Source organism: Hydra viridissima, unplaced genomic scaffold (assembly GCF_058129835.1).
Source record: "Hydra viridissima isolate aposymbiotic clone 2 unplaced genomic scaffold, HvirCarnegie_v1 scaffold_5, whole genome shotgun sequence".
Taxonomy (NCBI): Eukaryota; Metazoa; Cnidaria; class Hydrozoa; order Anthoathecata; family Hydridae; genus Hydra; species Hydra viridissima.
The window spans coordinates 15,230,411-15,258,222 of NW_028324304.1; the positions used below are offsets into that span (position 1 = coordinate 15,230,411).

Below are 27,812 nucleotides of genomic sequence, written 5' to 3' on the forward strand. Positions count from 1 at the left end.
TATTTTGTAAAATGCATTGATTCGCAGTCAGATGTAAAAAATATTATCAAGTTTAAAAAGTGACTCTTTAGTGTCTCAGGGAAAGTCTTAATAGTTCCCCACAAAACTAGAATTTGATTTATGTTTGTTTTCAATTCTACATTTTCGAAAATTTACTGAGCTTATTATTATTATTATTATTATTATTATTATTATTACTATTATTATTATTATTATTATTATTATTATTATTATTATTATTATTATTATTATTATTATTATTATTATTATTATTATTATTATTATTATTATTATTATTATTATTATTATTATTATTATTATTATTATTATTATTATTATTATTGTTGTTATTATTATTATTATTATTATTATTAATATTATTATTAATATTATTATAATTATAACTATTATTATTATTGTTATTATTATTATCATTAATATTGTTATTATCATCATTATTATTGTTTAATTTTCTTTAGAGAATTTAAGAATAAAATCTCAAATAAACTTATAGAACATAATATTACATGCTTACTACAAAATGTTAAATTTAAATCTAACTTGCTCTCAGTTTAAATGCAATCTGATAAATGCATCAATCTAAAAAATGTTCAGTTATAAGACCATTTGCTGTACCTATATTAGATATTTGTGTTAAAAATTTTAAGTATGTGAAATCTAGTTATATGCAAGTTTGATTTTTTTTCTTTTTTTTAAAAAAAAGTTTTAGTAAATATTACATCTTTGTCAACTTTGTTGCCAGGTGTGGTACTGATTAGAGTATTAATTTTCCATTTTAAACATAGGCTAAATTTACTGTTAGTAATAATAGGTAATTTTTTATGTGTAATTGTTTCTAAAATAAAAGCATTACATGTATCACCATCAACCGGGGTTTTCTTGTTCACTTGCTATTAAAAGATCATTAAAAAAAACATTAGGCAATAGTTTATTAAAACAACTAACGAAAGAAATGATTTTTCAATTGGATTTTACTTTAATTACTCCGGTGGCCAAATTTAAATCCAGTTAAGGTACTAAAAGTTTCCGATGTTCTCCCATGACAAAGCCAGTATTCAAATCCAAGTTCTTGTTAATAAAAATTTCTGACTTAACTTCCCAAACACCTTTTTTGTATGTATCTTGTTTGATAATTTGCATAGTCGAGCGGCGTCCTTAGATGCGAGGAATGCGATTGAAAATAAACAAAGGAAGCACATTCATTAAGACATAAAAAAGACTTTCATATTTTAACAATACAATTGGAATGCTTTTTGAAAGAGTTTTTCTCAAGACAAGATGTTTGTTTATCTAAGCAAGAAGGTAATATAGTAAGGAAATAATATAACCAACCAGCTTAAACCTAAGTAACTTTTCAAACACAAACAGGGTAAACATATCTGTAAAAACAGTACTTCTCTGCAATATGTTATGACTAAGAGAGAACCAACTAGCTAAAAAATCATCCAAAAACATTTCATAAAACACTCAGCTTAGCAACTGATTTGCTTGTTAAGACTTTTTCAGAAAGTTTATTAATCTAATAAAATTGAATTATTCATTAAATCTCATCAAAAGCTTAACTGGATTGCTTTATATTATTATCATTTTTATTATTATTTTGTTATTGTTTATTTGATAAGAAAACTTTTATACAAAATTTTTCTTTTTTATTAGATGTGATTGGTTTAAAAGCAAAATAAAACTAGAATCATGCAGAGTTTTTATGACATTACTTAGTTAAACTAACATAAAAATACTGTTTTTCTTCAAGTTGTAAATCAGCTTTATGTACTATATGTTTACATACATAGATGCATGCATTCATGCATGAATGCATGCATGTATGTATGCATGCATCCATATATGTATGCATGCATGCATGTATTAATGCATGTGTATACATATATATATATATATATATATATATATATATATATATATATATATATATATATATATATATATATATATATATATATATACATACATACATATGTGTGTATGTGTGTGTGTATGTTTGTGTGTGTGTGTGTGTGTGTGTGTGTGTGTGTGTGTGTGTGTGTGTGTGTGTGTGTATGTGTGTGTATACAATTGTTAACACTTGTGAATGCATTTTTGTTTAGATTGCCATTCCCAATAATATTAAACTTCGAAGCATTGGTTGGAATCGTGAGCATGGTTATATTGCATGTGGTGGTGATGATGGCCTACTTAAAGTTTTGTGTCTTGAATCTCAAGGCGGTAAGTTATTTTTTAACAGTACAGACTATTTTTCAAATTGAAGTATATTTTTAAGTTGTTAAATTCTTTATAATGTTGATTTAATAAGTTATTTTTGTGATCTCTATTGATAAGAGTTAGAGCAATAAAAGAATTAGATAAAGTTCTATATAAAATTTTAGTTCTTATATTTTTTTATTATTTCACTTTCTAAGTCAGTGCTTTTCTGATGCTGATTCTTTCTTGCTAAACATTAATAAAGCTATAACATGGTAGTTTTAGATTAATAACTTGTTTGTTAAATTTACCTAGTTTATCTATATAGAAAATCATACAGTTTAAAATAAGTTAGCATATATGAATAGTTAAATTGTTCTATCAGTTTCAGGAAAACCACATAAATGAAATAGATAACAACCATAGTTTGGTATGATTTCTATTTCTATGGAGCCAACATTTTCTTTTTCATTAATAAGGTTCATTACAATTCATCACATTCATCATAATTAATCTTGAGATATAAATAGTTGGCATTTTATAATTGAAAAAGTTAATTTTAAATATTGGACTTGTAAGTGAAAAAAAAATTATCCAAAACTAAAAAAATCTATTTCTGATTGTTTAAAACATATTTGTAAGGTAACTCAGAAAATGCAAGAAAAGAGTGCTGTATAAGATTTTAAATGGATAATTTGGGTGCTCTATTGATTTTTTGGTTAACTATTCCATCACAGTTAATGTTGTCATAATCCTGTTATAAACCTATTGCTAAATAACTACTCTACTAATTTAATCTGTTTTGGTTGATTCTTTTTTCTAGATCAAAAAGTTAAAGGTGCTGCACCAAATAATCTGTCTATGAATCAAACTCTAGAAGGTCATTCAGGTTGGTTTATTTCTTTATCATTTTCTAGATCAAAATAAAAAAATGTATGTGTGTGAATGTATGTATATATATATATATATATATATATATATATATATATATATATATATATATATATATATATATATATATATACTTTTTTTTTCATTCACTGATATTAAACTTTAAAAAAGGTTTAAATGTGGATCGTGTTTCAGTTATAGTTTCATGTTTTTTTTTTTTTTAATTTAAAATTTGATTGACTGTTACAATATTTTTGTTATTACATAACTATATATTTATGGTTATAAAAAATTGTTAAATGTTAATTTCGATTGTTCTATATAAAGTTTAAGGATTTTTAAAATAGCAATAAAGTTTCCCTAATGTCAAATAGAAAGTCTTAAAAGATGGTGATGATGAGATTTATTTTATGTTATTTTCTCTATATAATAAAAAGGTTAGAAAAAGTTTAATGAAATTTAAAAAAATTTTTTATTAGGAACTGTCCAGATAACTACTTGGAATGAGCAGTTCCAAAAGCTAACAACTAGTGACCAAGCTGGACTCATCATTGTTTGGATACTCTATAAAGGTTTAAATGTGGCTCTTGTTTCATGTTATTTTTTATTTAAAATTTGATTGGCTGTTACAATATTATTGTTATTATATAACTATTTAATTATGGTTATAAAAAAGTGTAAGTTAAATTTCTGTCTAATACTGTTTATAGGAGCTTGGTACGAAGAGATGATTAACAATCGTAACAAAAGTGTGGTGTGTGACATGAAGTGGAATGCAGATGGTCAAAAAATATGCATCACTTATGAGGATGGTAATGGTTTAATGCTTATGTAAAATATTTTATTGATTATAGTTTAAGTTAAATTTGATAAATACTTTTTAAATAAGTTGACTGTAGATAGCTGATTTTTAAGATTTAATCATGGTTATGTTTAGGTGCTGTTATAATGGGATCAGTTGATGGCAACAGAATTTGGGGAAAGGACTTTAAAAATATGAATCTAAGCAAAGTAGAAGTAATTAAATTAAAAGAATTTGGAATTATAGATTTGTTAGAGTTAAATATTTTTACAAGTATTTGTTTTTTTATCTTAATGCTGTTTGATTAAACATATAAAAAAAGTCTTGTTTTTATTTCTATTCAAAGTGGTCGCCTGATGGTAAGGTCATTCTTTTTGGACTAACTAATGGTGAAGTTCATATCTATGATAATTTGGGAAATTCCATTGTAAGTGTACTTTAATTTAAATACTTTTAAATGTCCTTGTTTTCTTGGATTATAGGGAAATAATAAGAAAAATTGTTTTTTGTTTCAGCATTTATAACAAGAGTTTTTAGCAATTATTAATTGCAGTTTTTATTTACAAACAATTACAAAAAAATTTTTTTATGATATAAATCTTCTTTTTGGAAAAGCATAAGTAGAGTTCTTTGTATTTGTTACTAAATTAATGATATCAGTTCAATATTCTATGTTATTTAGGGTATTTTAACAGTTTTTTTTAAAGCCAAACATTAATCAGTCACTATTTTACCATTCCATCATAGTTTCATTTTTAACTTTTTATCTCTCTCATGTAAATTCAATACCTATTCTGTGAATGAAGAGAATAGGTATCAAATTTTTAGGTCCTCTAACTTTTGCTTTTGTTATATATTTTTTTGCTGCCAATGTAAAGGCTGAGCAGAATTGGTTCAACACTATTTATTTAGTGATAAAGTTAATAAAAATGCTGTTTAAATTTTCCTCAGCACAATCTCATTCAAGAAAACTTAAAATTGAAAATTTGTAAATTGAATTGTTAGGATGATAGTATTTATTATGTGTTAATGAAATTATAAATAGTTTTATGACATTAAAAATAGAACTTCCATTTATTTTTATGAAAACTTTATTGACATTCAGTGAGTCTGTTAAGTGGTTGGTCAAGAGTCTGTTATGAGAAAAAACTTGACCTAATCGAAACTAACATCATTTTTGTGCTTTATATACCCTAATTACCCAAAATAAAGTGTAATATTGTAGAAAGTTTTTTTTGTTATGTTATTAAACTGACATAAACATGTTATTGCATAAATTATTATGTTATTGCATCAACCTAAATTTAATTTCAGAGCACTGTGGAGTTATTTTGTCTTGATGGTGGTTCTTCCAATTTAGTTGGTATAGAATGGTAAGTTTAGTTTTTGTTAATACTTTTAAAACTTTTTCTTAAGACAATGAGGCTAATGGACATTCTATGTAAGGTTTTGTTTAGCATCATATGCCATATGTTATTGTTGTAATGCATGTTGAAAAACATTGTTTATACATTCTATATACCAGTGTATAGGTTGACCTGGTGTATAAGTTGACCCTCTATTTGTAACTGAAAAGATTTTTTTAACTTATTATGATGGATTTGTAAGTTGAGGTTTATTTCCCATACATTAATATTTTTGTCTTCTTGAATAATGCTGGAATTACTCCTGGAATTACTGTATCATTTAGCATTATTTTATGGCCTCAGTAAAATGAGCTTTAAAAGAATCCCATACTAACAGTCTTTTTTGGTAAGATAATCCAGTAAAATGACAATCCCAAACCTTTCTAATCCATAACTTAGTACCTGCTTTATCTAACCATACTTTTTTGTGTTCATAAATTATTTATTTGGCAAATTTTCTTTCTTCAGCCATATTTTTTGTTTAATTGTTAAACAATATTATTTCTACCAGCTTTGCAATTTTAGACAACTGTAAGTTGATTTTTCTTTCATGTTCAATAGTTTCTATATAAAATAAAGTTCTATCTTTTTTTTTTTACTTTTGTGTAAACTGCTTTTGAAGTTGACATGTCAAACAATACAGCTGTTTCATCCATGCTTCTTGTATATTGCCCAAACTGAATATTTTTGTTGTCTTTTTTTTTTATAATAAATTTTTTTTTTAGTTTTACAAAGCTTTAAAGACTTGGCTTTTTTTTCATTTTTACAAAAAAATAATTGTTAGCAAATAAAAGTTCTTTTCTAAACTCATTAAAGAGGTTGCAATTTATTTTAACTCTTTGTTAAAACTACATTTGAATATACTATAGGAAATTTGAATATACTATAGGCAGTTTGAAACTAACAAAAAAACTCCTGTTGATGAAAGATTTATCTATTAAGCAGCCAAGATTTTTTGATCAAATGAAAATATATTAAATTCTTTCCATATGAGAAAATTTCTTGCTTTGATTTTTAGGTATAATGGTAATGCTGGTTATTTAGAGGAAAACTGCCCTTGCCTAGCAATTTGTTATGAAAATGGAAAGTGTCAAATAATGAAGGATGAAGTTGATGAAACTCCTATATTAATTAACACCAACATGACAGTAGCGTCTTTTAAGTGGTGTCATAATGGATCAATGTTTGCTGTGGCTGGTTCTCAGAAAGTTGCCAATCAAGATAAAGACATCAATAGTGTTCAGTTTTATAGTCCATTTGGAGAGCATTTGCGTACATTAAAGGTCCCTGGAAAAGATCTGAAATCATTAGCATGGGAAGGAGGCAGTCTTAGAATTGCTTTAGCTGTAGATACATTTATTTATTTTGCAAATATCAGACCTGATTACAAGGTAAAAAAAAAGTTCATTTAATATTTTGTTTCTTTTAAGATTAATAACATTTTAAAATACATCTCTGTTTTTGATAATTATCACTCAGAAAAATTTTTTTCTGGACTCATTTTGACTGAGTTCAGAAACAAATTTTTAAAGAAAAGACAATTGTTAATTAACATTTGTGCATATTGCTTGACAACGAAATGTTAGGGCTTAATATTTGCTTTTAATTTGAATTAGTTTAGAGTAAAATTTAGAGTAAAATAGAGAATTACAGAATCCTAAGATATGGGTTTTTCCTTTTTATGATTAAAATGGTCAAGATCTTTTTGATTCAATGCAATTTCTTGAGTTTAAAAATTTTAGCATGGTATTATTAGAGTTAAATAAATTAAACACAGTTCATGAACACAATTTTGAATTTCATGTAAACCCAAATCTTTTTTATATTTTTGTAGTAAAGGTGTTGTGTAAGTTGACTTTTCCCTGAAAAATTTCACGTTTTGAAATAATTATTCAATTTTAAAGTGATTTTCTATTTGCATTTTTTTTTTTTTTTTTTTCTTTTTTCTTTCTCTTTTTCTGTTAATATGTTAAAATAATGTTAAAAACATTTATAAAAAGCTTAAGTCAAAATTTTTTAATGAACTTTTTAGTGGCAACAACTATTTTTTTTTTTAAGTTATCGTTATTTAAAAAGTTCTTAATTTTATAGTGGGGTTACTTTGCTGACACATTAGTATATGCTTTCACTAGACCCAATCGACGAGAATGGTGTGTGGTCTTTTGGGATACCAAAGGAAGCGAGGTTCATAAGTTTATTTTTTACATTTTTTTTCTTTCCTAATGACATTCAGATTAAAAGTCCAAATGAAATTCAGGTTAAAAGTTATAAATTAGAATTTGAATTAAAAAGAAATGAAAGTTTTTAATTTAAAAACATTTCACTAATTTTCTTTTAGAGATATGTAAAATATATCCGCAGCTTGGTGAGTATTGCCACTGCTGCTGACCATTGTATATTGGTGACTAAAGCTGAAGAAACAAGTTATCAGGTATTTATATATCTTTTTGCTCTATTTTATCCTATGAACTTATATGTGCTATAGTAATTAAAGATTTGTCTGACATCCTTTAATTTTGTTTTTTTTTTTAGTATATTTTGGTGTTGTGTAATGCCATTGGAACACCACTTGATTCAAGGTACATTGATATAGGTAACAATTTTATTTACTTTTTTCAATAGAATTCTATTGCTATGTTTGTGTAGTGTGTGGTCATATGTATTATGCATTCAGTTAAATTTAAAACTTTTAATTTTAGTTTGCATTTGTAAAAGTATTCTTTTTTTTTTAAGAGCCACTTTAATTTTTTTAGAGCCTCTTTTTATATGTATCACCTTGGCACATGTTATAGTTGCATCCAGGGAAGCATTTTATACATGGAATTATAAGACGGTTAAAAAATTTAATACTGAAGCAGTTCAAAATGTTCAACGGAAAAAAGATGGTACTGAAAAGTAAGTTAAAAGAGTTTGTTAGTTTTTTTAAAAAGCTCAAAGTTCTCAATTAATTCTTTTTTTTAAACGTTATTTGCAATATTGTTTTAAAAGGATGTTTCACATTGATGATGTACCTTCCGGTGCAGGTGATGGAATCACGGATTTGAAAAAGATAAAAGCTGTGAGTAAATTTATGGTGTTAATCAAGCAGTAAATTCTAAAATGACATGTGAAATAAAGTTCTGTTTTATGTATACATTTCTAGAATTTCAATTGTTTACTTTCTGTACCAATTTTTTAGATGACCTCAGATCCTATTTGCAGTGTTTGTGCATCTGATAAAATATTAGTCATAGTAAGTGAATTAATTTCTTCTTTTTTATTTTATGTTATTATTTATTTTAAATAATTTTTTAACAGTAGAAATAAATTAATGAGTTGGTTGTATGCTTATAATTTACATACCCTTTTTTTTAGAATTTTATTTTAGATTTGTGATTATTTTTTATATCTTCATGATTTTTAGGGAAGAGTGTCTGGTACCATTCACAAGTACTCTCTTCCTAGAGTGAGTTTAGAAAATAAGCATGTTCTCAATTGCAGACCCTTTCAAATGTCATTAAATTCAAATTCTATGTAGGTAATATTTTTTGTAAAAGGTTTTTTTTAAAAAGAAGTAAGACTTTAAGTTTTTTTTTTTTTAAAAATGATAAATCGACTTTCTTCTATAAATTTTTTACTATTACCTGTTAGTTTGGTATGTAATTTTTCTTTCTAGGATTTTTTTTTTTTAAGTTATGGAATTGTTTTCATCCTTAAATAAATTTTCATAAGTTATTGCATTATCTTTGTTATAAAATAAATGTTTTTAAACAAAATATTTGATTTTAAAAATTCATATTTTTACAGGAGATTGGCCATTATTGACATCTTAGGAGTTCTTACATTTTTTGATCTTGTATGTTTGCTTTCTACTTCAATGTAGTTGACTTTTTTGCAAGATTGTCTTTTTTGATTGTTTGGCAAAATTTTCTATTAGATTTTTATTTAGAAATTTTCTATTAGATTGTTATTTAGAAAAATTCAATTTAGGAAACCAAACACACAGATTTAAATACAGGAAAAGATGAAGTCGGTGAACATTTAAATTTTGAAAGAAAAGATGTTTGGGATATGAAATGGGCTGATGTAAGCACAGTTCTTAATAAATTTTTTGTTCTTTATAAATGAATTCTTTGGTCTTCTTTCATTTGCTTTTTCATTTGATAATGTTTTAATGCCATATTTTTATGTTTACAAATAAAAATATTGGAAAAGAATTCTTTCTGAAAATCCAGGAAACCTGTCTAGATTTCTTTTTTCTTTTATGATAGGACAATCCAGAATTGTTTGCTATGTTGGAGAAAACTAGAATGTACATATTTAGAAACCTTGATCCTGAGGTATACTTTATTTGATGGCTTATGACTTTCACTTAAATTTTTTAAATTATGTTCTATTAAACATTACGGCACCAACGTTTAGAAAAAGTTTTTAAAATATTTGAAACACACACACTAGTAATTGAAACTTAGCAATAAATTTTTATATTTAAAAAAATAGTTTAGTTATGCAAGTAATAGCCAAAGAAGGTCATTTAAATTTCTGCAGTGGAGTGGCTTATGGTAATCCAAGAGACCACTTAACTGTAGTTCATGCTACATTCTTTTGGCTTTCTTAGATGAATTCCTGTAGTTATTTATAAGTTAATCATTTATTTATATAAATTGATTCAAAAACAAGTTTTTTCCTAGAAATAAACACTTGCAGCAAACTAGTAAGCCAAAAATTAAACAATCAGTAGTTCTTAGTTACAGTGAAAGATAAATTTATAAATTGCAAGGTTTAAGCTCTCCTTCCAAATATTTTAAAGTTCATAGAATGCAATGAAGACCTTTTTTTGAACTTAGAGGACTATTGTTTATATTTAAACAAATAGATTTTGAATACAGATTGAAAAATTAGCTTCTTGCTGCATTACAATTGGTGTCTTGTCTTTTATCCTTTTTTTTTTATTGCCAATATATTAAACCAGAAATTAATCATTTTTAGTATATGATAAATAATAGAATAAAAAAAACTGCATCTTGTGTTATAGGAACCTGTTACTTCTTCTGGTTATATTTGTAAGTTCAGCGATCTGCAAATTAAAGCTGTTTTGCTAGATGATATAATGAAGGTAGAGAAATTTTTTTTTTTTTTAGAGAACCTTGAGTTTCCAGCTAACTACTGTATTTTCATCTTTCATAAACATCAATTTTTTGTATTGATTTATTTGTATTTTAAGGACCCAGATAATCCATCTAAAGAACATATTGTTGAAATGGAAACAAAGGTTAGTTGTCATAAGAGTGATTATAAGTATTTTTTAAAAAAACTTGTTCTCTTCTTTTGTTTTGGATGTTGAAAATTCATAATTCCATGATCATCTTATGATAATAATTAACGTTGGATCTGTAAATTAATTTACATATCCAGATTTAAAGTGTGAGGGTTTCGAGATTCGGTTAATATGAAAAAAACCTTTGTGATTTAATATATTTCTAAGGTATTTTTGTAATTTTATCTTTTTAATTTGATTTTTTATTTTATTCTGAAAAAAAGCTGTTTTTTTTTCTGAGCCAACTTTAAAAATGCTTTTATAGATACTGAAAAGTGAAATTTAAAATCCTAGTAATTTCTTATGATAATTTTCCAGTCTCTTCGTGATAGTCGAGATTTACTAGAGAAAGTTGGAATAGATGATGCATATCAATTCATTGTAGACAACCCTCACCCAAGATTATGGTATGTGAAGTCATAGAGTTTTAGTTGTTATATAAAGCACCAACTAACATTTTTAAATTTTAGGTTGATGTTAGCTTTAGATCTTGTATTGCTATTTTTAATTTGCTAGGAGACTTTTAGCTGAATCAGCACTAGAAAAACTGGATTTAGAAGTTGCTGAGAAAGCATTTGTTCGCTGTCAAGATTATCATGGTATCAAGTTTGTAAAACAGCTTTTAAAGCTAGATGTAAGTTCATTTACCAAATCATGATTTTTCTAAATTGTGTTTCTCACTTTCATCTTTTTTATTATAAAATGTTTTGGACCATTACTGTTAAAATAGAAATATTTTTTAATAGATAGTTAAATTCTTTAAATAAATATTTATGCTTTGCACTTTTTTTATGAGAAGGCTATGATAATTGTTTTAACAACATAACTTTTAATGTTTATTTTGGTGTTTTTCCTGTAATTTATTATTTTTCAAGCAGTTGCCATCTACTTTCTTTAAAATCTTTTACTTTCTTCTAATTAACTTCAGAGTTTTTTAAATTAAAGGTGCATAAATGAATTTTAAAATTTCTTTTTGTGTACAGTTTCTATATTGTATTGTTTATATTGTTTATTGTGTCAAAGTTTATTTATTTATATTATTTTTTTAAGAATGAAAACATTAAGCTTGCGGAAGTTGCAGCTTACTTCCAACGATATGAAGAAGCAGAGAAAATGTATTTAGACATGGATCGTTGGTGAATTGACTATAATTTTTTACAAACACAAGAGTTCTAAATTTTTTGTTTTTAAATAATATTTTTGTTATCCTGAAATATTTTTTTAGTCTAAATAATTTATTTTAGGGATTTGGCTGTTGAGATGCGCACCAAACTTGGGGATTGGTTTAGAGTTGTTCAACTTGTTAAATGGGGAGGTGGAGGAGGTTAGTTTTAGTTAAAGAGAGGTAGCAAAGCTTTGTTTTAGTTAAAAGTAGTCTAGTTAGTAGTTATACCATTGCTATTTTCACAAATAAGATAATACCAGGAGTTCTAATGAAATTATTATACGGCTGTTGTAGCTACACTTTGTTTAAAAATGATTATATATAATTTAAATTGATAAGTTTATTTTAACAGAAATATGATTTCTTAATTTGGGAAAATCAATAATTGATGGTTAATTATTACTGGATTTATTTAATTGCAAATGCTCTAAGTTTTAAAGTACAAATCTGATTTTCTATAGATGATGTTTTGCTGGAGAAAGCTTGGAACGCCATAGGAGATTACTACTGTGATAGACAAAAGTGGGCAAATGCCATCCAGTATTATACAGAAGGAAGAAATGATGACAGAATTGTTGAATGCTATTACATGTTAGAAGATTATAATGGCATGTCTAAATTTGCTGCTCAATTACCTGAAAATCATAAGCTACTAAAGGTAGATACCTCTTTGCACTTCCTTAAACTAGATGGTTTTTTTGTAGGTGTTATTTGAAAACTAGTCTTATTATCACATTTTTTTCTAGTCCATTGGTGATAAGTTTGCTGCTATTGGACTGTGTGACGAAGCTGTGATGGCTTACTCAAAATGTAACCAAATTAAACTGGCCATTGAAACATGTGTTGTCCTCAATCAATGGGATCTTGCAGTAAAACTGGCCAAAGAGCACAAACATAACGAAATCAGTAGTCTTCTTGCAAAGTATGCAGCTCACTTGCTTGAAAAAAACAGAATATTAGATGCTATTGAGTTGTACAGAAAAGCAAATCATTTTGTAGATGCTGCTAAGCTTCTTTTTAAGGTTTTTTTTTTTTTTTTTTTGAACCTTCAAACACTTTTTTTATTTTCTTCTAGTATTGCAGTTAAAATAACAAGTAGTGGTCTAAAAGTTTATACAGAATGTCTTTTTGTTGTTAATGTTGTTGCTAATGTTGTTTTGATGTTGCTGTTTTAAAAAATGTGCAGTATAAAATAGTTTTAATCTGATTTTTACTTTAGAAACATAAAAAGATGTTTTTTATAAAATGGTTGTCTTTATCTTATTTTAAAAAAAATGTACATATGTTATATTTGTAATAACCATTCTATTTCATTCATTCTTACCACTCATTTAGTCCAAATAAACTAATCATGAAGTAGTTGATCATTTCATTAGTGCCAATCTTTTCCAATCTTCTTCTGTTAAAAAATGAACAAGAAGCTCTTCATCAAGCTCTTCTTTGTACAATGGAGTATGAGGTTGACAAAAAAATACATAAAGAGTAGTTGTTAAATCGTCTTCAGAGGTTTTGATTATTTTTGATTGATTTTGTAATGGTAAGGAAGAAGATGAAATAGATGTACATTTTCTCAAAAAATTATCTGGCCAAACATTTTTAAAAATATTTTTCCTAAAAAAAGTGCTGTATTTTCATAAATTTAGACTTTTTTGGTAAACTCAAGATTAATGAAAATAAAAGAACATGTTTTTAAATAGATTTTATTTATTTTAATGTAAAATATGAATCACAAGGTTTTTAGTCTTAAAGTAAAGGAACTTAGGTCGTTTTTTAATTGTCAAAAAAATATTCGACCAAACACATTATTTGTTTCATAACAAATTATTATATAACAAAACAATTATTTTAATACTTTGTTGGGGCTTCCTTTGCTTGGATTACAGCTTCTGAACGTCTAGGCATTGATTCAACTAAAGATTTTGTTTCTTCTGGTTGAATCTTTTCCCAGGCTTCTTCAATTGCCACTTTGAGGTTATCTTTTTTGGAAAATGACCGATCTCCAATTTTTCGGTCTAAAATTTCCCACAAATGTTCAATGGGATTAAGGTCCAGTGATTGTGCGGACCATTCCAATACCTCAACATTATTTTCAGCAAACCACTCCTTGGTTTTATTGGCACTATGCTTGGGATCGTTATCTTGCTGAAATGTAAAATCAGATCCTAGCCGAAGTTTTCGAGCAGATGACTTCAAATTTTGCTTTAATATGTTTCTGTATTGCACTTGATCCATTAAAGTATCAATAAATTGGAGTTTTCCGACACCCTTCTAAGCCATTGAACCCCATACCATCATGTTACTGCCACCATACTTGACAGTTCCTCTCACGCAGCTTAGTTTGTAGGCTTCTCCGGCTTTTCTCCATACTTTTTGGGCTCCATCAGATGACTTTAAGTTGAATTTCGATTCGTCGCTCCACAGGATCTTTTTCCAGAAACTTAACGGCATGTTTTTGAACTTCTTAGCAAACTCCAATCTTCTTTTCATGTGTTTCTTACTCAAATATGGTTTATTACGCGCAAGTCGTCCTTGAAATCCCTGGTCTCGGATACGATTTCTGATTGTCTGATGGGATAATTTGATTCCATAATTCTCTTCAGCTTGCTCAGCCAGTTTTGGAGCAGAAATGAAGCGATTTTTCTTGACTTGTATAATTAAGTTTCTATCAAAACTCTTAGAAGTCTTTTTTTTGCGACCCTGCCCTTCTTTTGTGGCTGTTGTTCCGATCAAATTATACTTCTTCATTATGCTGGATACTGTATTATGAGGAATTCCAGTCTCTTGCTGCACCTAACGATAGGATAGATTGACTAGATCAACAGCTAAATTTCTCTGAGAAACAGTCCAGTGACGTTTACCTCCCACCATTTTACTTAAAAAAACATGAAACCTTTTTTTATACATTTTTTTTTTTTTTACTACAAAAAAACAGTTTTTTGTTATGCAATTTCATTAATTGTATAAAAATTTGATAAAATATTTCAACAAATTTCACATAAAATTAATTAAACTTACCTAAATATCGCTTGGTCGGATAATTTTTTTACAAGCCTATTCAATACTAAGTTTCTCTTAGGACAAATAATAAACCAACTGAAGCATGAATCAAAAAATATAAACGCTAAATAACATACTATTCCCAATAGAATTAAAATGACAAAGTAAGTATCACTATTCATTGTTTTTAGTATAATTTAGAGCCTAAACATTTTTTTCTGGGAAAAACTTGTTTGGTCGGATAATTTTTTGAGACACTGTAAGTTTTCAGAATGATTTTAAAAAAGGTTTCAATGAAAAATATTAAATTTTGTACCTAGCTTGCTGATGGTGTGGCTAAATCACGCACTCATCCTATGAGAGCCAAACAGTTGTATGTACTTGGGGGATTATTGGTGAGTTTTTTCTCACAATTTCATTTTAAAATTTTAACAACCAATTCACAAAGTTTTGCGTTTAAGGTTTTATATAAGGATTAAAGTTTAATTTTCTGTAATCTGTAATCTTTTGTGATCCAAAATATTGGAAAATTATTATCTTTAGATCGAATGCTACCATGTTTTAATGAAGGAAAATGCAGCTAAAGGAGCCATAGAAAAAGGAAAATCATATTCAGCACTTGCTGGTCTCTTGGAAGAGGATTTTACATCAACAGGCGATGCTTTAGTTGTAGATAATGCTTGGAGGGGGGCTGAGGTTCGTAAAGTAAAACTTAAATTTCTAAAGTAAACTTAGATTTCAAATTCCTAATGTAAGATATTAAGTTTTGTTATTATTTATAGGCCTTTCATTTCTACTTACTTGCACAGCGGCAACTTTACGAAGGACATCCAGCTAGTGCACTTAAAACGGTAAAGGGTATTTTTAATGACATAATGATAGTAATTGAAATTGAAAAACCAATCCTAAATACCCAATATTTAAATAACAACTTAAAACGTTTGTGCACATCCTTATTTGAAAACTTCAAAAAATATTTCCTAAAAGAGAAAAAAAAATCTTTTTTACTCCACGTTTGGTTTACAAATATTTCTTCTTTAAAGTGATAATTTAATTTTGTATTTTTAATACCAGGTGATGCATTTACGTGATTACGATGATATTATTGATCCTGTGGACGCCCATTCGTTGATAGCATTAATTGCTTGTGCTAACGAAGCTTTTGCTGTATGCTCCAAGGTAACATAATAAACCTACTGAACATTTTAGATGTAAATTTTCTTAAATTAATTTCTCAAAAATCAATTTTATAAACCTTTTTAGTCATTCATCAAGCTTGAATTACTTGAAAGCCTTACTGAAGAACAAAGAAAGCAATATGAAGAGCTTGCTTTAAAGATTTTCACAAGGTATGCTAAAAGCAAAGTAGATGTTCGAGACAAAGTTTTAAAAAAATTTAAGTTTTCTAATTTTTATTTTGTAATCCATTCTTTACAGACACAGCCCAAAAGACGGACGCTCAAATCAAATTGAATGCACAAGTTGCAGTTCTCGAATACCGGATTGGTGAGCAATCTTTTTTTATTTGAACGTGTATCGAGAAAGTATCGTTATTTTTTCTAATTATTTGCTAAAACTGTAATCTTTTCAGTAGTTTTCTTCTCCATATTTTAACAAGGTGTTCTACTTGTCCTGCTTGCGATGTTAAATTCAGCGTCTGCATTGCCAGTGGTCGTCCATTATTAGAGTATCAATTTTGGATGTGTAGAGTATGTAAGCACAGAGCCTTCGAGGGAGAGATCAGTAACATGGTGGCATGTCCTCTATGTCACTCAGCTTTATAATGACTTAACCTTCTAATGACTTTTTTAAACTTTCTTTCAGTTAAACTTATATTTGCTGTCTCTATTCGCTTTTCTTCAGACCTTGTTTTGTCACTCAAATTATTGGTAAGATTTAGGGGAAGGGGGGGGATATAGGAAGGAGATTTCTAATTCTTTTCGTAAGGTGTTTTGCAACGTTTGTTCTCTAAATTTTTTATTCATAAAAAAATTATTTATCAAGCATAATATGTAGACCGAATTAAATAACGAAATGTTTCATTTATATTGTACAGATGCTAAAGATTTGCATACTCTTGTAATTTTTGACTCATTAGTATGTCAGTAATGTATAAAAAAATTATATCGTTCATAAATATATGGGAAACTGCGATTGTAATTATTAAAAAATTTTGTATATATACACTATGTAATTTTGTACTCCTGACTATATGTTAGAGTTGTCCATAGAGAAGCTCTAGAAAAGTTTTTCTAGAGCTTCTTCAAAGCCCCTAAAAACTAAGCCGCAGTTTCCTCTTAAAAACAATATTTTTTTAAGTTAAAACACAGCAAGATAATTTTAATGTGTCACATTTGTGCTAGTGTTTTGAAGCCATATCAAAAAAATTAATTGAAACAAAAAGCAATTTTCACAAAATATACTAAAGTATAAAGTTTTTTGGATAAAAATAAAATTAAACAATGTCGGGGAGCTTCAGAAAATAACAGCCAAAAATATCTTGACTAGCATCAAGATATTTTTGGCTGTGACTTTCAGCAGCAACCATGCTCTCTTTTTTTGGATCATTTGTTATGATCGTGAAAAGATTTGAAATCATTTTCTCTTCTCTCCATGCAACATTTTTCGCAACCTGTTAGCGTTAAATCTTTTAGATTCTTGTTTTCTTGTTTAATATGTCTATTTCTGAATTGGTTTAGCAACCTCATTTCTTTGACGCCAAGCATGCTGAATAATATCGAGATTCAGGTCCCAGAAGATTTGGCAAGCATATTTGATGATTAATTTTTGAACTTATTTGAACTTATTTGAACTTCCGTCTTATTTCACAGCGGAATTCACATGTTTGCAGGAAAAAAATAGAGATAGAACTACCTTTTCTTTCAAAGACTATCGTTTGTTAGGAAAATTTACATCAGCAACTTCCTTGTCTAGTTATTTGTAGTCCATCATTGTTGAGGAAAAAAAAAGGTCATTCATAGGTACGTCAGCATCAAATCTAGCTTTTGTCCATGCTGGTGTGCGGTAAAGAAAAAGAAACCTCTTCATTCTCAAAAGTTTGATTGTCATATCGTCATCTTTTGTTTAGAAAATATTGACATTTTTCTTGTGTAAGTACAGGTTGTTTGAAAAGTAACGCACAATTTTAACAGCTAGCAAAAAGAAACACAGTAAGTTTTATTTCAACAACACAACTAAAGTAAGAATATTTTTTATAGTTTATAATAGATACTCAAAATGGCCTTTATTTAATTGCACAACAGCTTCCAAACGGATCACCAAGTTGTTAATGACTGTTGTTGTTTCTTCTTCCGAATTATTTGCTATTGCTTGCACAATGCAGTTAGCTAAATCTTTTTAAGATTTGGGCTGATAACGATGATATACTTTTGCTTGCAACTCTCCCCAGAGCCAGTAGTATGGTGAACTTGTGAGGAAACATTTGAAGCTTTTTGCGAAGGACATGATGAATAGATGTTTTAGGGATTTTAATATCTTCTGGAACTTGTTGAGTGGATATAGCAAAACGATGCAGTGATTCCGTCTCAACTTCTTCTTTTAAGAGATGGACGGCCTGATTTCTGCTGGTCGAGAACACTGCCTGTTTCTTCTAATTAATTAACTAATCTTTTAATGCTGTGTGTCGTAAATGGGTCTTTTATTAAACCTCATGCTTGTTTGAACTTTCATAGTGCTGCTATTGCACTTTCAGCCCCACTTCCATAACAGTATTTGATGATGAAAATTCATATAGAAATATTGTTTATGACTGTATTCTCAAAAACAACAATCTAAAGATATTCAAAAAAAAGAACATTCTAGAAATATTCTCATTGGCTTATTCTAGAAATATTCTCATTGGCTAATTAATAACAGACAAATGAAATTGTACGTTGCTTATCGAACACTCTGTATGACATTTCATCAACTGAATTTGGTGGATATCTCATGGGTAAAAAAAATGTATATTATGCGGTGGAAATTGTCCAAAGATAATCCTATTTTTGGCACAATCAAGATAGCTAATGCTTCCGCCTGTTCGTCAATATATTTGGCAGTTGTTTTCAGTTTCAATATGGAATTGTAAATATTTGTGATATTATCTGTGTTTTCACAATTGCTTAAATTTTATTTGAGGGAGGTACAGAACTGTTTAAAATTTATTTTAAAGAGATGTATATGGAGTATTATTTTAGTATGCTACAGTAATAGCGCTGAGATCCAGTGTTTGATTGGCTTGAGCTCAATCTTTCAAATAAGCAAAAGCTGCAACACCCACTAAATTTCCTTCACTGTATTCTAAAGCATCAGACATAAGCACAATTATCTGATCATGTTGCACACCCACCATGTCTTTCATCAGTTTTCCGTCACAATGAAAGACAAATCTTCTGTTAGTTTAGTATTCTACTTTGATGAAATAAGTATCTGGAAATATCAAAATTGGGCAAGTTACAACTAGCAGCTTTTATTATACTAGCAGATGAATAGTTAGTGAACGACCGGAATCGATATTTCAGCAGATACTGAAAGTGCCGAAATTTTGGTCCAGCAAAACTGTAACCGTGACCGAAATTTGAGTCTAATCGAATCCGAAATCGAAATTTTAACAGGTCAAATTATGAAAAACAAATTAATGCCAAATTAGCATGAAAAAACTATTTTGCGTTTATTTAAGCAATCAGTATGTAACATAATTGAATAAAAAGTTAAACATGTAAAGAAATTTTAATATTCGAAGTTCAATTTAAAAAATTGAATTAATTTTTAGCGTGGTCTTAATTAAACTTACAATTACTACAACAGTTAAAATTAAAAGCCCCAAAAAAATTAAATCACCAACTTAATAAGGAAATCCTCATTATCTCACACTAAATTAAAAGCAAATTATCTGGATTTCACTATTTCCAGGATTACATCAGCTAACCCAGGATAAAAAAGACAAATCAACTCAGCTCAAAAGTTGTTTTTCACCAAGATCTCTTTTACATGTTTTCATTTTTAACAACCTGTTCTACTCATTCCAGAGAGATTTGAGATTTAGCACTAAATTTTGTTTTGTCTTTATCTAATGCGTGGCATATTGCAGAAAGTTAAAAATTGGTCGATAAAAATGAATCCAATCTCTTGAATTGTTACAAGATGTCGTACATTTTCATCATCAACTCTTAAAAAAATAAAAAATTCAAAATTTCTGGGCAATCGGGTAACTTGGAACCAGTTGTTGATGGTGATTTGTATTAAATTAACTAAATGTTAGCAGACGTGTGAGTTACAGGTTTTGGTGTTAATGAAGGTGGTGATAGTTGATCGACATCTAAAAAATGGCTATTACTAGTTGACAAAGACTTGCGTTCAGTTTCCAAAACATTTTTTCTCATGTCAAGATTTAATTTAATTATTTTTTTACTGAATTAAATTAATATTTTTATATAATATTAATTTAATTCAGTAAAAAAATAATTTACTTTTGGTAAACAAAAAAATAACTATAACTGTTAATATAATAGAGATTATATTGTATTATTATCATAATGTTAATTTGGTTGTTTATGAACTTTTCTAACAAATGCAAATTTTGCTTCTGATTTAAAAATAGGAGGTTAAAGTTGGAAGACTTTAAGAGGGCTCAAAAAATAGTTGTTAAATTTTGTAAATAAGTTTTTTTCATTGTAATCTCCAACATTAGAATGAGAAAAGATTGAATATAGGTGGGCAGCGCTATTGAACGAATATCACGTGAAGTGAGCTAAAAGTTAAAAGATAGTGTTTCCATGGAGTCTAATAAATAATGCTAAAAAGGTATTTAAATTACTTTAGCAAATTTCTATTTTTTGATGATTCTAAAGAATTCGAAATAATTGCCAAAAGAACCTTTTGCTAAAAGTCTGTTGAATAAAATTTGTATAAAGTTAAGATAAGCCATTTCTTTTACATTTCTTTCCGTTTTAACGTAAATTGCTATTATCCATTTGAAGAAGTATTTTCTTTCTTTACTTCCAACGCATTTTGCTGCTTATATTAATTTATTTGAAAATTTATACAGAATTAATCACTCCAACATTTTACGTATGTAAGAAACAAATTCCGATAAAAATGTTTTGAGTTTGTAGCGATATCAAGAACAACACAGTAATAGTTTTAACAGAAATTAACTTCGAAGTTGGTATCGGAAAAATCCGTTTTTCCGAGACCGGTGCCAATTCTGTATCGGTATCGTAGGACGGGTATCGGAAAAAACACCGCTCAAGTGACCAAACGATACTTACCGTACCGAAACTGAAGCTTAATTGGCAGATTTTAAGGGGTTTCCATCAATGATTTAACAGAAAAATATTTTCCCCGAGTATGTTTTGCAACTAGCAATTTCAAGTTATATCTGGTGAAAAACTCTCCTTTCATACCAAAACCTGAAATTACTCATAAAATTATGAATAAAATTTCAAAATGATAAAATTACGAAGAAAATTTCAAAATTATAATTATTGTAAATTTTTATTCAAAGTTTCAATGCTTTTTACAGTACGGGTAAATCCGTAAACAATGAATGCATAAGCAGATTTGTAAGCCATGACTATTAATCATTACTGACTCACTGGAACTTTTGTAGTTCAAGTAACTAATCGGATCGCAAGTTTTAATAAATTTTATGATGATTCTTACTTTTTTCACAGAAACTTTCAATTTTAATATAATATTATGTATATATTACACAGAAGAAATAAGAGTTTGAGTAAGGCTTAGTTAGGGGTATGGTACAAAAAGTTTAAATATTAGTTTTATGTCAATATTATAAAAACATAATAGTTAGGAAATTTTTCTAAAAATGTAAAATTTTTTGTCACCAGGAAATAAACTTAATATGGCTTAGCCAAATACAATTGATATCTTACTTTCAGTTTTGCCATTTTTACTCATCTTCATCTCTTTGCGCTTTAGAAGCCCTTTGGCGTTTTTGTGTCTCTTTAAAAATCGTAATATTGTGAAAACTCTGCAACTATGAGACAGATTTAAAAACGTCGTAAAAAATAGATTAAACTAAAACAATTTCTCATTTTTAGGAGGCTTTCTCAAAAAAAGAGACTTAAAACTGTTTTAGTAAATGTTGTGAGCATTATAATCTAACAATATAGTTCTTTTATGCTTTAAACAAAAGAATCATATTAAAAAGTATCTCAATCTAAACAGTATAAGACACTCACACGTGTTAAATTAAATGTGTGTGTGTGTGTGTGTGTGTGTGTGCGTGCACTAGTATACTTTTATCTAAATTTAGAAACCTGCATAGATTTGAATATACATATGTATGTATGTGTTATATATGTGTGTATATATTTGGTTTTAAATTTTAGGCTTTCTGTTTTTTTTTTTTTTTTACTTTTGCAATCTTGTGTTTTTTCTTAGTGGTGATTGGTTTAAGGAATGTTTGCAAAAATATCTTGTGCTGCTTGACACATTGCTAGCTTAATGGTTTTAAGATAAAGAAAAATATCTATTTGAATATATATATAAACATACTAAATGCTTACAAAAGAAAAACTTAAATAAATATATATATTGGGTAATTTAAAAAAGATAAACACCTCAATGCCTTTCGATGACGAAGATAGAGTTGAAGACTTAGGGTTGGTTTTAGGAATTTTTTTGTAATTTTAGAGCTATCCTTTAAGTTTTTATATTATTGATCTTTAATCTATATTGTATATATATCATGTGCGTAAACATATGAATATATATACACATATTTTTATATATTCATTTTTAGTTGGTTTCACCCAAATGTAAACAGGCATCAAGCAGAAGCACTTTTAATTCAGAATGGACAAGATGGATCTTATCTTCTTCGTCGTTGTACATCAGATAAAGCTGACTATGTCCTTTCATGTCGATGTGTGAATTCAGTTAAACACTTTCAAATAAAGTGGGATGGAAAGTTTTATAAATTTGGAATTGGGTCATTTTCAAATTTTTTAGAATTTGTTAAGCATTTTGAAAACAAGCCTCTTATTGGTGGTGAATCAGGTTTTTCTTTCATTTTTAAATTTTTGTTAATTTGATTTTATATTACGCACCTTTTAAATAGGTTATAGTCAATTTGTTAAATAGACTATAAGTTAAAATAGACACTATAAGTTATAACTGTCTGTACTTCTATATAGAAATATAATATTCTGCAGTATCTGCAGTATTTTGCATAATCTTTAAAAATCCTAGAAATTGTAAACATTTATACTTATAGATAAAATTAGTTGTAACTTTTTTTAAGTCCCATTGTTAAGCTTTCAGCTTTTTTCTCATTAAATGTTTTTTTTTTATGTTACTTTTTAATTTAGCTAACTCAAAATAATTCTCTATTTTAGTTAGATGTTTTGGTTTTGAAAATAGTTTGTTAAAATTATTTTAAAATATGTTATATATTGTAAATTTCTTAAAACGAAGTGCACATTCATTTGTTGTAAATTTCTCAAAATGAAGTGAAGACTTCAATCTAAATTTAGTTTCAGTTTTTTTCACGATAAAGATCATGTTGACTGTATGGGAGAAGCAGAAGATTCACATTTAAGAATATTTTTGGTTAATACTCCTGTCTAATTAATGATTAAATAAATTTGTCTTGACAAGAATTTTTAAGTAACAAAAATGGTCTTGTCTAAAGGAATGATTTGAAATAAATAAATATGAAACAAAAATCTCAAAACCATAAAATGTGACTCATTTTTTTCCCTTGCGTTCTTTACATCTGATAATCAAACATGTAAAGTATTTTAGCACTTACAATCGACTTTTATTTTTCTTTGTTTTATTTAAAAGTATAATTTGAAAATTAACACATCTGTTTTTCAGAAAAACTAATAGAGAAATATTGACCTTAATTAAACCATTTTTGTAAGAGAATTTTTTAAATATGTAAATGTGTAAATATGTAAATGTATGTAACTTTTTGACTCTTCTAAATTTCTAATGCATGCAGGTGTTTTGACACTACTAAAGTATCCTTATCCACGCCATGTTGATGAACCATCTTATTATGATTCAATTCTTATTCATGCTGAACTGGGTAATGATTCTCCCATTCTCAAAGCTCGTCCACTTTCAGTAAGTTTAATTTTTTAAACTTCTTTATTTTTATAGGTTTACAATTCATGTTGCATATGAAATAAATTTTTTTAATAATCTCAGTTTAAAGTTTCATTAATAACTTAATTCTACTTTTTTAAAAATTAATTTACTTCAAATTTTTTTATAGATATTTCAAAAAATGCTTAATTCAAGATATTGATATAACGTTGAAATATTAAAAGAAAAACCAGATTAACAAAAAAAAAGTTAAACTTTGTTTTTTATGATTCTTACATATAAAAAAACAAATCAAGATCTGTTTTAAATTAGTTTGAATATTAATATACAAGAATTCACTTGACTGATGTTTCAAATAACAAAATTAAAACACTTGTTTGTGTGCCATATTTCTGTTTTATTTTCTGATTATTTTATCAAAATGACATGAAAAAAAAAATATTTTCTTGCATTATTACTTTATTTAGCTAAATATTTTGTCTCAAAACTTTCAGCTCATCATTATGATTTTGTTAAACAAATCATTTATTTTAGTTTTATATATAACTTTAGTGTTGTTTAATTTTAACATTCTTCACAATTACCTAGTAAAATCATAATTGTCACATATTTTTATATGTTTTTAACACAGCCTCTGTTAGTTCACTAGTATCAATATTTCTTCTTATATGAATATTGTAGCTGCAGCTTCAGTGCTTTTACATCCCAGGTCTTTCATCCCAAGTTGTTATTAAATATCTAGTTGTAATAATATGTAATTTGCAATTGAACAATATTTTCCATATTTACTTTTTGTTTACATATAAATTATTCCTAAGTGAGTGAACTTATTTTCTTAGGAAAAATTGTTTCAATAAATCTCTATTTGTTAAAAAATAAAAAAGTATCTAATATGTTATGAAGAGCTGAATTACAAAAATGATAAATAAAATAGTTGTAACTTTGTACAGAAATATATTTCAAAAGTTGCACAGTTAACTTTGCTATGGTTGGCAAGAAATTTCTAGATTGACACTATTGTTTGCTTAATACAAATTATTTAAGATTTTCTTAAATAATTTTAGTCCCAAAATTGATGTTTGTTTAAATATTCTTGACATTCTTGTAAAAGGAAAATTGGTTAAATCTAAATTTGATTAAATTTAAGTTCAATAAATTTGCCTTGAAAATGTCATTCCTGTCCTCAATCCTGGCAACTGCTCAATCTGAGAAGTTATAATATGCGCTGCATATTCATGAAATTGTGTCACCTCAGTTGTTAAAAGTAGAAATATGAATAAGATAGCATATTAGAAGGTCTTATGGAGTTTTTAACCTATGATAGTATGCGTCTTTGGACATCAATGATGTAAAACTTACCTTGTACCTAGTTAAGCAGTAGTTTTAAGGTTAAAATAAAACTGAAAATTTTGGCCTGTTCAGCAAAAAGCCCAAATCTTTTCTAATTGAGTACCTCTGGAATAATTTTAAAATATAGAATAATAAATATAGTATATAGAATAATAAATATGATATATAGATTAATAAATATAGTATATAGAATAGTAAATCAAATGTCAAATTCCTTTTAAGGTTTACAAGTTCTAATTTAAAATTAAACTTGCTGTTTACATTTGTAAGTCTTACAGATATTATGCAATACATAAGTAGTATCTCTGATATAATCATTTTAAGAAATGAATAAGGAATATATTTATATATAAAAGATTTTAGACTTCATTATCTGTTGAAAAGCATGTGTGGGAAGCAATTATTTGCGTAATGGTGTGTTAAGGCAGAAAAACAATATAAACAAGTATTAGTTGAATCTGATAAATATCGAACATTTCAGATTTTTAGAGTTAAACTGGTATGTACATCATCCAATAAGATGATGAGTTATTTAGAAATTTGTAAAATTGCTGACCTTTTACAAATTTTTACGTGGTTTGTGTGTGTTTTCTATAGACATTGTGTTTAGATAAGTTCAAAGGAGGGTTACTTGACTAAGCAAGGTTTAAAGATAAAGGTATGTGTAAAAATTGTTTTTCTTTTTAATGCTGCTTTTTTTTCATTGCTGATTTTTTAAAATACTTATAAGAATGGCTTTAGAAGTTGCTTCTTGATTATGTGTTCATATATTGCTTGATGTCTGTTTTTACAAACTCTTCATTTTTGCAGAGTTGGAGAACACGTTGGTTTGTTCTTTTTCGAGATGAACTCCTATACTACAAGATTAAAGGAGTGAGTTTAGCCTTTTATTCTGCTCTTAAATCTTCACTAAAAAGAGTAAACAATATCATTTCATTTTAAAAATCAATTACAAATGTTAAACAATAAGTATGTTGCATACTTTGTGTAAATTAAATTTAAAGCTGTAATGTAGTTAATTCATTGCATAGGACAAAATATTAAGAATAAAAAAGGTTATAAATTTGGTGTAATGTTTTCAGTAAAGAGAGTTTATTTATTTCCGCATTTCAAAATGTGTTTAAATCCAAAGCAAAAATTCGATTATTAACTTTTAAAGAAAACTTAAATTTAAAACCTGTCTCTCAATTTGAATTCTTCAGGATTTAATTGTTTTTTTTTTCAACGCATTTTCATTTAAGCAGCCATCTTAACATTTTAATTTCTCTAGTTTAAAAAAAAAAAAAAAGGAAACTGCTAAAAGTTATGCTTTGTCTTAGTAAAATTTCCCCAATGCTGAAATTTTTTTTTTTTATTGTCATGGCCCTCACTTTGAGAAGTCCTGTTTTATAGCACACATCCAATTTACTTATTAGATGCTATGTTTGTTTTAGAGCAAACAGCCACTTGGTATATTGGATCTAAAACTTTGTTTATCTGTCAAAGAAGATGAAACGTTAGGAAAAAATTACGCTTTTAGGTAGTGTGTTTTTTATATTATTTTTAAATTTGGTTTTAGAGATGTTTGTAAATGTTTTGTTTTAGGATTCATTTTATTAACTGCTAGTAAACTTTGTTACCCTAACCATAGAGTTCAAATGCCCTACCGTACATACTATATTTATGCAGTGAGTGACTCTGAGAGAAAAGAATGGGTTAACATGTTAAAATGGAAGTTGGTAAAATCTCCTTTTTAATTTTTTTTTATTGTTAAATCACATTTGTATAAAGCGCAGCCAGAATTTGTTTTAGAATTATTTTAAAATAAGTTTTGTTTTAATATTGCTATATACCAAAATACTCGAGTTTATTTTGTTTATGATCTAATAGTCAATCAGTAAAATGAATGTAATAAAAGTATTTTTTTAAAAAAATGGTCATCACCAAAACAAAAAGCTTTTTAACTATTTTTCATCTTTGACTTTTCTTCTTTCAGTTTAAAATTAAATTAGAGTACAGTTAGACCTGCGCGTTAGACTCCCAACTAATCTTTGAAATTACAGAATGAAATTTAACCAGATAGTATCTTCTATCTCACTGATGAGTGTCTTCTGTTATAGCTTTTTAGTTTTTACATGATTAAAGTTTGACTTGCAGTTTTCGAGAAAAGCAGAGATTAAATCAAATAAAAGCTAATTGTTCCACACTTTCTTTCTTCATCTTCGATACTTTTCTTTGTGTTACCTTTTGTTCTTTTCTATCTTATTTTATGGAATAAATAAACTTAATTTATAAAGTTTTTATCTCTGGTTGCACAGTGTGTGTAATTTGTTTTTTATTCTGATTTCTAAAAAATACTTTCTGTTTTAGCTAAGTAAACCTGTTGGGGAGAAATAAGAGACCTGGGTACAAGTTTATTTAATCAGTCATCAGCAGTTCAAGAGTTATTTTTAATGTATTATATATAATCTAAATTATTATAAATTATTTTTTCGTCTATTTCATTTTTGCTCAACATCAAAAAAAAAAAGAAGGAAAAATAATTCTTTTAAATAATAAATTGCATATTCTTAAAGTTTTTTATTGTTTCTTCTTTTTCTATAAGAATTAAATTATTTTTAAAATTTT

The 27,812-nt window shown here is 27.2% G+C and overlaps 2 protein-coding genes across 3 annotated transcripts; both read left to right on the forward strand.

Moving 5' to 3' along the window:
* The first annotated feature begins 1,142 nt into the window (after positions 1-1,142).
* On the forward strand, positions 1,143-16,988 carry LOC145189017 (WD repeat-containing protein 35-like). Its single transcript, XM_090087944.1, has 34 exons — positions 1,143-1,323; positions 2,127-2,244; positions 3,044-3,109; positions 3,591-3,683; positions 3,822-3,923; positions 4,049-4,128; positions 4,260-4,340; positions 5,228-5,286; positions 6,338-6,710; positions 7,411-7,503; positions 7,658-7,750; positions 7,852-7,912; positions 8,073-8,214; positions 8,308-8,377; positions 8,498-8,551; positions 8,723-8,832; positions 9,106-9,154; positions 9,289-9,384; positions 9,570-9,638; positions 10,334-10,414; positions 10,523-10,570; positions 10,934-11,022; positions 11,132-11,249; positions 11,666-11,751; positions 11,860-11,939; positions 12,242-12,438; positions 12,527-12,802; positions 15,098-15,172; positions 15,321-15,473; positions 15,560-15,628; positions 15,852-15,956; positions 16,041-16,126; positions 16,215-16,283; positions 16,396-16,988. The coding sequence occupies exons 1-34, from the start codon at positions 1,300-1,302 to the stop codon at positions 16,559-16,561; spliced, it is 3,531 nt and encodes a 1,176-aa protein (XP_089944070.1). The 5' UTR covers positions 1,143-1,299; the 3' UTR covers positions 16,562-16,988.
* Positions 16,989-21,999: 5,011 nt separating this feature from the next.
* On the forward strand, positions 22,000-27,718 carry LOC145189026 (dual adapter for phosphotyrosine and 3-phosphotyrosine and 3-phosphoinositide-like). 2 transcript variants are annotated; one of them, XM_090087978.1, is made up of 9 exons: positions 22,001-22,081; positions 22,182-22,402; positions 22,543-22,799; positions 23,749-23,873; positions 25,816-25,863; positions 26,016-26,078; positions 26,639-26,724; positions 26,836-26,923; positions 27,555-27,718. In XM_090087978.1, exons 2-9 carry the CDS (start codon positions 22,365-22,367, stop codon positions 27,579-27,581), a joined length of 732 nt encoding a protein of 243 aa, XP_089944104.1. In that variant the 5' UTR covers positions 22,001-22,081; positions 22,182-22,364; the 3' UTR covers positions 27,582-27,718. The 2 variants fall into 2 exon arrangements, with proteins under 2 accessions (XP_089944105.1, XP_089944104.1); XM_090087979.1 differs by lacking the exon at positions 26,836-26,923 and having other exon boundaries at positions 22,000-22,081; positions 27,555-27,690.
* Positions 27,719-27,812: the final 94 nt, after the last annotated feature.